Source organism: Chenopodium album, chromosome 26, assembly GCF_948465745.1.
Source record: "Chenopodium album chromosome 26, dcCheAlbu1.1, whole genome shotgun sequence".
NCBI classification, from domain to species: domain Eukaryota; kingdom Viridiplantae; phylum Streptophyta; class Magnoliopsida; order Caryophyllales; family Amaranthaceae; genus Chenopodium; species Chenopodium album.
This window is the reverse complement of record NC_137859.1, coordinates 35,293,323-35,308,489: the sequence shown is the minus strand read 5'-3', so window position 1 is coordinate 35,308,489 and position 15,167 is coordinate 35,293,323. Positions and strand designations below refer to the sequence as shown.

The 15,167-nt window shown below is 29.9% G+C and overlaps 1 protein-coding gene across 4 annotated transcripts; it reads left to right on the top strand.

Moving 5' to 3' along the window:
• The first annotated feature begins 7,933 nt into the window (after window positions 1–7,933).
• On the top strand, window positions 7,934–10,852 carry LOC145617250 (myb family transcription factor IPN2-like). Of its 4 annotated transcripts, none has more exons than XM_081671946.1 (6): window positions 7,934–8,258; window positions 8,440–8,516; window positions 8,900–8,963; window positions 9,152–9,218; window positions 9,534–9,603; window positions 9,884–10,852. In XM_081671946.1, the coding sequence occupies exons 1-6, from the start codon at window positions 8,081–8,083 to the stop codon at window positions 10,598–10,600; spliced, it is 1,173 nt and encodes a 390-aa protein (XP_081528072.1). In that variant the 5' UTR covers window positions 7,934–8,080; the 3' UTR covers window positions 10,601–10,852. The 4 variants fall into 4 exon arrangements, with proteins under 4 accessions (XP_081528072.1, XP_081528071.1, XP_081528070.1 ...); XM_081671945.1 differs by having other exon boundaries at window positions 9,531–9,603; XM_081671944.1 differs by having other exon boundaries at window positions 8,900–8,972.
• The last annotated feature ends 4,315 nt before the right edge of the window (window positions 10,853–15,167 follow it).

Genomic DNA, 15,167 nt, shown 5'->3' with positions numbered 1-15,167 from the left:
CAAGTTAAAGATTGTTAGTTCCGTAGTGTTATATGATTGTTACTGGTTGTAAAAATGTATACTAGTGGATTCTTAGCTCTCATTCTTCATAATCTAATATCGGTATCCTAGAAGAATATTTATACCATAGGCTAGAGTTGATGCTTATTGCTTAACTGTGAGCTAAGCTTTAGGGGTGAAGCGTTGGGAATATTGCGCCTAGAACTTAGGAGATTGGACAAAATTTTAACATTTTGGCTGATATAATTCAAACCATTTTCTATATGCAGAATCTAAGGGGATTGTTATTTGTTAATGATTAATATTATATCTCATTCATACTATTATAGTTGCAATACTTTTATTATCTTAATAGAAAGTTTGTAAATAATAGCAACATCCCCTTTTATTGGTTCGTGTATATGATCTCGTTGTTTTACTTGTTTTCCTCTTAAGTTTTGATCATGCTTCACTTCCATTACCACATACTATGATACAATGCAGCTAAATGTTGCAAATGCATGCTTCTATGAGTACATTGGTAAACTAACATTGTTCATTCTATAAATAATTGGGCCTGGGCTACATTTCCTAGGCAGGCCATAGGTGTTAATGAACCTAACCCAAAGAAATGGGCCTAACACTGACAATTCGAACATGAACCCAAATGATCAAGTTCGGATTCATCAGACCAAGTTTGGACCTTTAACACTGAATACATTTTTTTTTTTTTTTTTGAAAGAAACACTAAATAGATATTGATATCAATAGAATATGTGAATTTTAATCAGGCAGCATTTTAACATGAGATGTTCCTCAGTTCCTCTTAATTCTTAAGAATTTATTAGGGTTTTTTTTTTTTTTTTTTTTTTTTTTTTTTTTTTTTTTTGAGGAAATGTTCATAGTAAGAGTAAAGACAGGTTTAATTGGAATAAAATAAAAAAAATATAATGAGATATTTATCTTAATATATTCTTTTTTTTTTTTTTTTTTTTTTACGTTCATTCAAAAAAAAAAAAAAAAATCATTACATGACTATTGTTTTTGAGTAGTGTGAACAATGATTATTATTTTATTACTTCACATTAGATATTAATCTCTTGGAATGCTTAATAGGTTCTCATAGGCATATATATGGCTTATTAATAATTCAATCTTCTTCATATCTTGGCAATGGATTGCACACAATGGAGAATACTTTCATTCTAATCTAATATATTTAAGAAATTGGTAAAGTTGGCAAAGTTTAGGTAAATTAGTTATTACCAACTTGGATTCCAAAATTGTTGTAGACATGGTATATTAATACTTACTAAGTAGTAAAATTGAAGAACGTGACGGAGGATGGAGAATAAAATAGAGAAAATTTTTCCATTAATAAAAAAAACAAAATTAAATTTTTTTAAAAAAAAAAACCGACAGTAGTAATAAGATTTATTTTTATTTATTTATTTATTTTTTTTTTTTGACAAGTAGTAATAAGATTAATAAGGAGCAAACTTAAATAGAAAGTAGGACAACAAAAATATGATATGCTCATATGCCACATAGAGAGCGTGAGAGGAACTAATTTTATACTCAATGTAACATTTGTCTATATCTCATTTTCATAAAGTAGGCAAACATGTTATTGCTTAACAAAAGGCTAAATATATATATATACATATACACATACTTAGATACTTGTAATTTTATACATATAAAATACTGAGTACTTATATTTCTATATTATTTTTAAATGAAAAGTATAGTATCGAGAGAAGATTATTAGTATTATTATTATTATCAATACTACATAGTATTAAAATTTACAAGTATTATTGTGAGGGAATATAACTTTGGTTGTTAGTTTTACCGTAGGTTTAGGTTTTTGGGATGTAATGCGGGACCCACAAGCTCACTTTGAAACGAATATATTCATTCTTGAGAATAAATTCGAAAGCACATAAAGATGCTTGAAATTTAAGCAAACTTGGATACTATGCCAGACTACTTTGTCACAAGTTTGTGGTTGTTTTAACATTATCAACTAAAAGTTAAACTCTCCCTTTTTTCTCTAATGTGGGCGCATACACTATACTTGATTTATTTAACATATACTCTAATTTCTATTCTATTCATCTTATGAAAAGTTTGAATATCAACTTTTATTACGAGTGGTAGCCATGCAATATTATACTATAATTCCTAATTTGGTCGTTCTACTCGCAAATTAAAGTCACCAATTATTTGGTGCTTGATTATATATCTAGCTAGGCTGTTTAAAGAGCTAGATCTCAAAATTTTGCTTTACTTGCTAGCCTTTTTCTCTTAAAAAAATTAAAAATAAAAAATAAAAAAAATTCTTGTATATGACAATTATATGATTAATGTGTTGGTTTTATTTAAATATTTTAAATAGAGATGAATTCATCGCTATTCATTGCTAAAAGTAAAATTAACATACTAGGATTATGGTATGTAACCCCAATTAATTTTTCTTGTCTCCTTAATTTGATCCTTACTTTTGATAATCTAGTAATGGACACAAATCAATAAATCAATGTTGCCTTCTCAATATTTAACACTTGAATTGAATAGAGGTCGATTGAGGAATCTAAAATTAAAAGGTGACATGGTCTAATTATCTAATTACTACCTCACCAACCTCACATTTCTCTCATGGTTACGTTCTCTCCTCGCCCCCCCCCCCCCTTCTTCCTTCCCTCCTCTATGACTCTACATATTGCCCTTCTTTCGTTGAGATCTCTTCTCCGACCTTCTTGTCTCTCTCAATAATATCGCTCTAGCTAGCACCCTCTATTGGACAAGGTGTCTAACTTCCATCCTCCTCTTCTCTCATGCACTTGCTTTCAAGTGGTGGCATTATTGTACTTGTGTATTGGTGGGGGTGAAGAAAAGAGAGGGAGGCAATAAGTTATTATCGGACACGCCCTTTTTATCTAATTTTTTTTATACCTACTTAAATTTATTAAACAAAAAATGATTTACATTATTAAGTGTTTCGAGTAAATGAGCTAAAAAATTTTACGATGTAAATTATGGGAGTACATTCTTTCTTTTTTTTTTCTTACAATTTACACTTGCTCCTTTTTTGAAGTTACACTTCAAACTTTGTGGTCAATGTCATTAAACAACTTTGACCTTAAAGTCCCATATATATTAGAATTCGAGAAAGCCCCATTTTATTTCATTGATAAACAAAATTCGTTTATTAAATGATAAAACTGTAAATAAATCAACAATTTTGCATAGTCATCATGGCATATTGGTAAATAAATCAACAATTGTGGGGTCTATTTTCTAGTCATCATGGCATGATTGTAAATAAATCAACTATTGTGGGGTCCATTTTTAATAAAAAGTTGTTGATTTATTTACAGTTTTGCCATTTGATAAATATATATTTTGCTTATCAAGGAGATGAAGTAAAATTTTATCAAATTCTTCTCAATAATATGTATTTCATCCCTAATTTTTATTTATATGCAATTAACATACTTCCTCCAGTTCCCGAAAGTTCGACTCACTTTGCAATTTGCACGGTCTCCAATGAATATCTTTGACCACTAATAACTTCGTCTATGTATAAGTAAAATTTTTTAAAAAAAGTTGATATTTGAAAAATTTATCACAAGGGGAATCCAATAAGATCAAACTTGTTTATTTTTTTATGATTGTATAAATCATAAAATGTGGTCAAAGTTATTTTATTTTGACCACATGAATAGTAAGTGAGTCGAACTTTCAAGAAGTGAGGTAGTATTAGTGATCAAAGTTTATATGTTTGCATAACATGAATAATGTGAAAATCAGGATGTAATTATTTTTAAAGAATGGAAATAGTGCTTTACGGACAATTTTTTAAAACAATATGCATTATTGATCACAAAGTAACTCCTTTAAACAAATAAAAATAAGAGAGTAAATCAATAACCTCCCCTTTGTTAGAGAATGTTCTATTCGCTTTGTTTTCGCTTATTTCAAAAAATTAAGTTCATATAATAACATAAGTTTAGAAAATATAAGCTCTTTAAAGTTGACAAGGGCTCATGTATAACAAATGATTACCCAAGTACAATTTACACCTTTGTTCAGATAAGATCTAATAAGTTTTAGTATCATAAGTTAAAATAAGATAATATGTAAAATAACATTATATAAGTTTTGATTAAAAAAAAACAGGTTAATACAAATCAATACTATATACTAAAAGACACACCAGCAATGACACATGTCATTTCCTGGTATGTCGATTATACTTTTAAAATTTTTTTTTTTGAAATTCCATTTAAAAAACTAATACATAAATAAAAGATTTGATCCGTCCTAATATTTATTGCCAATTATAAACTTAAATATAAAACAAATTTCTTATATACATAAATAAAATATTTGATGTATGCATGTATCCTTCCACAATCAAACGCATAATTTGAAAGATTTGCTTGACAAATAGGCTATTTTATAATCTATCATAATATTTGGGCTTTGTCCCTCTCTTTCACCAAAAAAAAAAAAAAAATCCATCATAATATTCACATATGTAAATTTACTTATAAAATGTTAATTTAAATTAGTTATTAAAAATTTCCGTGCATGACACGGGGTCTAACCTAGTTAGGTGCTAACCCCTAGTTTGTATTAATAAGAAATAAGCTCAATATTAGATTTTCTTAGTTGTGAAAAATAAAAAATAAGAATAAAATTTTATTATTGATAACATTGTAGAAGAGGTTGTCTTTACAAGTCCTTAATATTTAAGATATGGAGGCGAATCAATACTGAATTGTCAATGAAGGAAGCATATATTCCTCTTGGGGATATGTGGATGAACCACTTCAATTGCTTCTTTAGATAGAATCTCTCTTCAGTTTGCCGGTTTTTTCAAATTTACTTATTTTATTTTTTCTATATGATAGTAATCACTCCTTCAAATACTCTACACTCTATAAAAAAAAATTTATGAAAGAAAAAAGTATTTCTAGTTCTAAATTTTAATCATACAATTAGCTAGAGATATACAAAGTATTAATTTGAATTTTATGAATAAAGGTTTGGATTTTTGCAAATAAGAATATATAAACTTCAAGAAATTGTCTTCATTCTAATATAAAATAGAAGATTTTGCGTAGAACGGACTCACATGAGTCCAATTTATAACCTTCAAACAGATCACCTCTATTTTCTCTCTCCTTCATTTTTACCATCCTTCATCACAGAAATCCAACTCCTCAACAAAAACACTATAACAACAACAACTCAATCCATTTTCCTCTAATCCTAATTCCAACTTTCAATTCCTCCTTTATCAATGCCATTAAATCCCACAAAAAATGGATCGATTCCCGCTTCATTCCGCCGCCAGTGCTATCCTTCGTGATTTTCTGGTATAATCGCCGCCGATTTCAACGATGTTGTTGAGGCTTTTGGATATGAGGAATTCCCTTATGTCAGACATTGGACATGAACGAACCAAATGGAGCCTAACACAATGCAAGTTCGTAGTCAGTGTGATCTAAACTGATTCACAGTGGCCCGTCCCTTGCTCGGGTTATTAATTTTATAATGTCTGACCAATATTAACTAATACATGATCAATATTATCTAATTTCTGGTACTTATTATCTAATACCTTACTAATATAATCTAATTTCTGATACTTATTATTTAATACCTGACCAATATTATCTAATTCCTGACACTAATCATCTAATTTCTGATACTTATCGTCTAATATTTGACTATTATAATCTAATTTCTAACAATTGTTCTTTTTTTTTTGTATGATTGGACTCACGTGAGTCCGTTCTACACAATACTTTTCCAATATAAAATAATTAGACCAACCTTGTTATTTAAATCTTGATCATTTAATTTGTTTGAGAGACATGCAAGGGCTTGGCTTAGCTTTATATTATAAATCTATCCATTTTGAAAAGAAAGACAATAATAATAGATGGTATCATGGAAGAAAAATAGTTATTTCGTGTCCTCATTATTTTTGTGTATATATATACCTATGCTAGATAATTAATAGAGGATATGTAAGAGTTTAAGACACTCCTTTAATTTATTTATTTGGAAAAACAAGTTTTTCTAAAAAATGGAAATACTAAGCTACCTCTATTTCTTATTATTGGCTGATAATAAGAATGGGATAGAGTTGCAGTCTTGTAGCCGACAATAAAAAACAGAGGTAGTATAAAGGTTTTTTTTAGTGCATGCACATTTAATTTATTAAGGATATAGGGTATGAAGAGTAGTGGTTAAAATTAAATTTGGTACTACTCCGTAAAATAATACTGTAAAAATTGGCAGTGGGATCATCCCCATCTTCTAGTGCCTGAAAAAAAAAAAAATTAGCCAGCATGAGAGGAAATAAATAAGCAATAAGCCTTGTACAAACTAAGATGTAGATAGACTTTCGTGAATTTTATTGAAAAACGGTCAATTTGAGGGCCACTTAAACAATTTTTACTTTAATTCATTAAAAGATAACTTCTATTTTGTAATGATGAGTTTGATTGTATATATTTTAATGTATATTTTTAAATAGCTAGATACATTTTATAAAGCCTAAGCTAATACACTTAGGGCCTCTTCTCTTACGTTAAAATTCAGTTCAGTTCAGTTCAGTTCAGTTCAATTCAGTTCAGCTCAATTCAGTTCAGTTCAGTTCAGCTCCTAATTTCCTTCTCTTATAAAATATTCAGTTCAGTTCAGTTCAGTTCAGCTGAGTTCAGTTCAGTTCAGTTCAGTTCAGTTCAGCTGAGTTCAGTTCAGTTCAGTTCAGCTGAGTTCAGTCAATGAGAACATACCCTAAATCTAATATATTACGTATTATGAGTAATTTTTAAAGCTTAATTTTATATGTTACAATTATGGTAAATTTTATAGTATATGAGAGTGACTTAAAAACTTTTTGGGTAATTTTAACTTGCGTTACAATAAGCTTATAAAAACTCGCCTTATTCAAGAATTTGCTATAACCAAATTCAACAAATTTAATACGGATTATTACAAGTATTTCACACCATAATAGGCACCATTGTCCAGGGTGTTACTCTCTTCCAATCAACTAATAAATCAATCTAAAAAGCACATCCACAAATCACATAGAAAAGTAGAAAACCTATATTATAAGATCGAGAACATAGGAATTTATATAATATACGTAGTAGTACTGTAACACACATAGCAATAATATCACTACTACGTACTTTTTAGTTTTGAACCTTTATTTTTTTAAAAAAAAATATAATATCCATTTTTTTAAAGACAAAATTTGGATTTTCACACTATATATTATAAAAAAATATTAAAAAAAATAGAAAAAGAAAAACCAGAAAAAACTATCTTATGTGAGTTGCAAGTTAGCAAAACAAAGTTATGCAAAATCTTACTATATTTATTTATCTCAATGTGTATATAGCTACTTTAAAATAATACAGTATTAATTTTATGTACACAAGATAATTGAAGATGTTCAAATAATGTTATTACTTTTGTATACCTTCATTACTATATATTTTTTGTAGGTAAAATGAAGGGCTCTATCGGACTACAACTCCTAACGGGTCAATCCGTTCGGATTAGTAATCTAGACGATGTTAGAGAGAATGAGAGGAATAGCATAATCTATATGTATACATGCAATCAAATTAAACATAAAACTACAAATAGTATAGTTATAAAAAAAAACAAAGGAAATATATATATGGAGACAATTTAATTATAAATAAATAAATTGTTCAGTAAAAAAGTGGAATCTTGTAGTGTACCCTCCTAAGGACTTGGAATTAAATAAAAAAACGATAATTTGCATGGGAGGGACAGTCTTCTATTCCACAAAAGAGATGTAAAAATTATAGTATAGTCCCCACTAAAAGAGAGAAATTTAAAGATAGAGTAGAAGAAATTATATTCAAGTTAAAAAATACTCACAATAAAGTTAAGGACCAGCTCCATTGCTCACCCTTAAAAAACCGCATCCTATTCTCTTCCTTATTTGCATATCGCATTTGTTCGTATTCTTGAGAGAAAGAAGAGAGAGAAAGAGAAAAAAAAAAAAAAAAAAAAAGAAAGAAAGAAGGAAAGAATGTTCCACCACCCTAAGAAGCCTTCTTCTATGAATTCAAATGAAAGGACTTCTTCCATGTGTGTTCAAAATGACTCCGGCCTCGTTCTCACTACTGACCCTAAGCCTCGCCTTCGTTGGACTGTCGAGCTCCATGAACGCTTCGTTGATGCTGTTACTCAGCTCGGCGGCCCTGATAGTACTTACCTGCTCTTACCCTCTTTTATCAATTAAGATTTTATTTAGTTTAGTGCGCTATTACTTGTCAGTTTTATTTATCGATAGGATGTAATATTATTTGTAAGTGTATATTTGTATGTTCATGATTCTAATAGGGTTTTTTTTTGTTAAATTTTTTTTGTTGGTTGAAATTTATGCAGAGGCTACACCGAAGACAATCATGAGAGTTATGGGTGTTAAGGGTCTCACTTTGTACCACCTCAAGAGCCATCTTCAGGTTCGATTTAATTACTCATAATTTTATATATTCCCTTGTTGCAACTTCTATATTTGTTAGTTAAACCCAAAAATGCCTAACACAATTAACTAAATTTCAATCGATAATTTCTTATAACCAAATTTTAATCTCATTCTAACAATAATTCACCATTTTACAAAGATCCTTTTTTTTTTTTTTTTTTTTTTTTTTTTTTTTTGAACAAAACGGGATTTTTTTGAGGTCATTGAACCTTATATTAACATGATGGTGCAACTAGTACTTTTTATATATTATCGAATATTGTTTTTATGTTGTTGAAATTCGTATGTTTATAATTGCACTTAATATTGAAATATTCATGTTTTCATTTCCTAACTAAATTTTGCTTCTTGTATTTTCAGAAATTTCGGCTAGGAAAGCAGCCTCATAAGGATTTCAATGATCATCACTCGGTTAAGCAAGATGGTAAGAGAGGTGACTAATCATTAATGTTACTTAAATTAGCTAGGGTTTATCATCTTCGATTTATTCATTTTATTTATTACATTTTGAATTAATATTCTACATGATGCATGTCATCATATAGTTGTAATTAAATGAAGAAAAAACTAACTCATTTGTGATCTTTGTTGGTTTCATATTCGCGGTTGCAGCTACGTCGTTGGACCTTCAGAGGAACACTGCATCATCCTCTGGATTAATGGGTCGTACTATGAATGAGTATGTGTTTTTACCATACCACTTTTTATTTATTTCATTCACCGCAACAATTTGTAAGTTGCAGTATTAATTTTGTCATTTGAACCAAAACTTTTTTAAGGCAACTTCTCATTGAAGTAACCTTACAATTGTTTAAGAACCACTCCCTCCTAGAATATCTTTTTATCTGGCATCTTCTTTTACACTTTTATCTTTCTCTTTCTTTTAATTTTAAATAAATTTTGGTTTTTTTAATTTGATTTTCAATGTTATATATATATTGTTGTTTTTAATTATTATATATAATTTTTGTTCCTTTTGCAACTATGGCAGCAGCAATGTGCACATTAGTGATGCAATTAGGATGCAATTGGAGGTTCAAAGGAGGCTCCAAGAACAATTAGAGGTGAGACTAATGTTAAATAATTTCAAGTAAATATATAGCTCCCCAACTCCTCTAAATATCTAATCCTTTTTTCGAGTAAATTAACCATATCATATATCGATGAAAAATGTTCACAATTAGTTGTCGCGTTATCGTATGATTACATTGTCTGCATCATAGCTAGTTATATAATTTGACATTACTCCTACATGTACTCCTATGTTAAGTTTTTAATGAAAGTTTTAATAAAAATATTATGATTTGCTAATTATTGTTTTTTAATCATGATTGTTAATTTTAGGTCCAAAGACATTTGCAACTAAGGATTGAGGCACAAGGAAAATACATGCAAAACATACTAGAGAAAGCATGTCAAACACTAGCAGGAGAAACCAATATGGCAGCTTCAGCAAGCTATAACAACAAAGGCAACAACAACATCCTAGGCAATAATAGCCCAACAATGGCCGGAGACCACCTAGAAGGACCTATGAAAGAATTCGGCCCGATGAATTTCCCGTCCCTCCAAGACCTTAACATCTATGGTGGTGAGCCAGCGTTAGATCTTCACTCGAGTTTGGACCGATCTTCATCACTTGAAAACTTCATGCAAGTTCCAAGTGATAGCCTTTGTTTAGGGAATAAGAAGAGATCAAACCCTTATAACCATGGAAATAACAATAATAATGGTAAGAGTCCTTTAATTTGGTCCGATGATCATCTTCGTCTTCAAGAACTTGGACCTCCAACCGCGGCTAATTGCTTAGGAAATCCTCAAGATCATGATGACCCTTTTAAGGGTACGGATATACAAATTGCACCACCATCTTTGGATCATCATAGGAGTGGTGCCGAGCATCAAATCGATTCGATCTCGGAGATCTATGAGTCTAAGCCACTCCTAACAAGTGATATTGTTGTTGGGGGTGACAAGAAATTCGAGTCGTCGCCTAAGCTAGAGAGGTTGTCACCGGCTAGTCAAGGCACCCCTCTTGGGAGGAATTCTCCCTACGGTTGAGCTTTGATAATTTTGGTAGGTTTAAGCATAATTTATTTTCTTTAGATCCAAAAACTTTTTCTTTTTTACTACAAAGAATTATTCCATCCGTTGGAGCTCTCAATTTTTTTGGTCCGTCGTTAGTCATCTAAGTAGAATATAATGACTTTGAAGAGTTTACCTCTCTAACTATGTACCTTTTATATACTTCATGCTAAGGTATGTTTTCATTGATGTTAATAATAATGGTATGCTCGGCCGTTCATAGATCAATCTTTTGAATTTTTGTTGAAAGGAATAGAGGATTTAATTTGTATGAAAAATGTAATCCGATTTGCCTAATTGATTTAACTTTGATGGAAGAACAATATTTAGGGCTCATACGTGATCAATATATATACTACCATTAATTGTATAGGAAATTTTTCATGCCCTTGTTTAGTTATTTCAATTATTGATTGGGACAATTTTCAATATGTGAATAAGATATATAATACTACGTATAATAACACAAGAATCTTTAGAACTAGACAACTAGTAAACAATTTGAAGTTCAAAAGGTGGAATTTGTACACCTCTAAGTAAGTGTAGGATCCTATGTCCTCTTTATTACCGCAATTATAATAACTTTGAGGTCAAGGTGATTTGTGGTTTGAATTTTAATGAAGTTTCTTGTGTAGATATAAAGTGTTAAAGTAGTTTCAAACTAGAAACAATGTAATCATTTAATTTTGTATCTTCAATTTTAATTTTTAAGGGTATAGAACACATATCCCCTTTTGATGATAATAAAGGCTACTTGAGGAGTTATTTTTAAATAGAGTAACCTACATAAATGTTTTAGGTGCATGTGGTTTTTCTGCCAAATCAAAGGATAGATAGAGATAGGTTTTAGCTTTTAATTTAATGATGATGATGCTTAGCCTTCTTGTCCTTTTGTGTACGTTGATCTTATTGATGGCATGCATATGAGGACTACAAACTTTAATATATCAATCACCATCGATATATATACTTTGTATACTCCTTTTGTTTCAAATTTAATATTGATATTGGATATTTGTTCTCTATTAAGATTGATCAATGTTACATCTTGTGTCAGTTTAATTAAATAATGTTTGTATGTGTAATTATATTAAAAGATTTGAGAATAACTTTATATTATTCAAACTACTTGTATTGTACAACAATTATATATTGATATCTTAAAGTCATGTTTAATGGTATGGACGTACGGTCCATTGATGAGTTTAGATTGAAGTGAATATAATTCGAAATAAGAATGACTTTTAGGAGATGAAATGCTATATATACAAAGGGATTATTGACATGCTTAATTGCTTATGATAAAGTGCTTAGAGCGATTTTCTTATGGTAGAATTATTGTTAGGAATATACAAGAGTATTTATATTTACGTGCAACATAACACTTTTTATCAAGCATATACATCTTTGAAGTTATTCCGATTTTCAATTAAATGCAAGGATCGGAGATGGAATTTCATTACAAATAAAAATAAAAACATTTTTGTTCACCGTTTTATTTTTCAAAATAGATCTTCCTCTAAAAGGAATGTAACTGTGTTACAATAATTTGGGCATAGATTGTGTTAAACTTTACTATGATTCTTCACTTTGGTGGTCCATATGTATAACTTTGGATTTTGGATTATGTTTCCCAATGTAGTAGTCTTTTCTGACCAACACTTTTTCTCGTTAGTTACTATATCATGGCTCTATATATAAAATGTGTACTTGGTTAGTTGGTTTGCTTCCAATCATTGCTAGGATAATAGTGTCGCTCATAATTACTGCTAAAGCATAAAATGTTTGCTAATATTAGTGTACATATATACATTAAAAGAAACGACTGCTTAATTATTGCTAAAGTATATATGAAATGTTTGCTAGCTTATTAGTCAAGGGAACATGATTAGGAAACCAAGAATAAGTATACTGTACATGTAGGGTTTAACTACTTTTGAACAATTCAACATATAATAGAGACTGAGAGTTAGAGCCTTAGCGGTGACAAATAGGCTAGTTATATCATTCAGCAAATTCAATATAATTAGTTCAAGTCGAATGACTTGGTCAATATATAATAAAAGGGGATTAGAGCTAAACTTCATCGATGGATCGAGTGTAGGTCAGATAAATTCTATACACGATAAAAAAAAACAAAAATCACTTTAGTCATAGGTAGTATAAATCTTTAATTAGGTCAATTATTTTTTTGATTAGTATCGAGTTATTCAAACTATAACAATACTTCAATGTATTTATGCCATATCACGAGTAACTCCTATATCTTGTCTTATTTGCACAATCTTTCTTTCGCAACTCTACCTCATTAAAATTTACAAAGTATAGACTAATAATAGAGCAAATAAAATGAAACAGAGACAGAGAGTTATAGAGAGTATTCTTTTGCAAAATAATGTCACCACAAAAGGTGTATGTATTCTGAAAGATATGTATGAAGGCAGGGCCAATATTTAGCTTTAGTGGCACTGAAGATGATCCTCTTGAATTTAGTGCCAAATTTCAGTACACACTGGTACTAACAACTTAGGAAGATCCTCTTTGTTAAAGCAAAGTGAATGTTGCCTTCGCTAGAAAAGAAGCCTGACCCAAGAGTTTCTTTTTTGTTAAATAACATGACTGCACCTTCGTTTTGCCTTTTCTCCCTTTTCTTTCTTCTTTGGTTCTCAATCAAACATTGGAATTTGTGTCCTAGGCATTATAGTAGTACAAGCTTTAATATCTCGATGGTATAATTGCTGCACTTACACATGCAATTTCATTTTTATGATTCTCGATCGTTAGTAGATAGATGGCACGCATGTGGGTGTATACTACTGCATTTGCGAGCGAATTTGGGTATGATTTTGATATGTTGTAAATGTGTATGAGTATTTAAAATCGTATTTGCCATAAGTAATGGATTGATGATATTTCAAAATTTTCTTTCAGTTATTAAACAACGTTTAATCAAGGGCGTGTTCCTTGATTTATTATAAAGACTTTATTTTTCATGCGATGATATATCAGCACACAATTAAAATTTAAATGAATCTGGGGATTATTGATGAAAACTTGCTCCGATGCTTAAGTCAATAGTCTCAATACTTTGACAGAGAATAAAGATGTAATTTTTTTTACAGTATTTATGAATTTGTGAGCATATGAAGAAATCTATATCTATATCTATACTTAGTATTTAAAAACACAAACCAAAATTGACACATGTCATCATTCTTTCTCACTTTTCTTTATTCATTCTCCCTCCTTATGTTTTCAAAGAAATTCTCTCTTCATCTCCCCCTTTATTTCTCAATAACTTTTATATTTTGTAATCTTTATTTTAATTCAATAACAAATTAAATTTCCTAAACCTTCTCCTCTTCTCATTATTCCATCTATCAATTCAATTTATTCACATTCATAATTCATTTCTTTAATTTGACCCCTTATCTTCCCCCTCTTCTTATATAAATACAAATTTTCAATAAAGATTTTTTCACACTCATTAAGTTTCAAAAACTAAAAAATTAGAGAAACATCTCTCAAAATTCTATGTGAAATTTCTACAACAATGAGGATGATGATTGAAAAGGGAAATATTAAGGTGGCAAGAAAACTATGGCAATTCCATGGGATGACATTGTTTGCGTGTCATGGGGCTTTAATTTTGAAGATATTAAGCGCAATATAAGAGACATATATTGGTAAAGACTAAAGAAGAATATCATGCCTTCACATTTGATGTAAAAATTGTAAAATTATAATAAGTGTTTGGTATTTACAAAGTAGTTTTTTTATACAAATTGTTGATTAATATATCATGTGATAGAGATAAGATTTTACGATTTTAAGCCATTTTTTCTACAACTATTAGTCTATTACCACTAATTCATAAAATATTATAATATGTCAAAAGACGATAAAATAATTCATTCAAATTATTTGTAAAGGGTTTTTTTTTTTTTTTTTTTTTTTGGTGACAAGATAATTTGTAAAGTTTCAAATAAATTTATAACTTAAGCATAACCCGTGCGTAGAACGGGTCCAAAAGCTAGTTGAATTTAACTAGAAAATACCCTTACAGCGGTGACTATTTTTATAGTGACCATAAATATAACTTAAGAGTGATCTAATGAGTCTCATAATAATGTAGCGTGATCAGTAGCCCAAAAGACCAAAATGGTTTATTGTGTGGACTTCATGAAATCAAACATGGCCAACTTAACTTGAGATGCCCAAGTTCATCTTTTGTGGGCTTTAATCCTAAAAGCTCAAACTGCTTGGAAGCCATTTGGACACCCAAACTAGTGCATTGGCACTTGGCAAGTTGGCAGTAATTCGGGTGTTTAGATTGGATACGGTGAGGTCGGGTCGAGTTGGGTCAATTTTTAAGAGTTGAATCAGGATAAATTATGATATCCCTACCAATCAAAATCTGACTAATATTTTTCGGGTCAAATTTATATCGAATCAATTCGAATCGGTATGGTTTCGAGACCTCGACTTGGCAGGAAAAGAAACGGAATGAGTAACGCCAAGGAGCGATACTGGACAGAAAAAC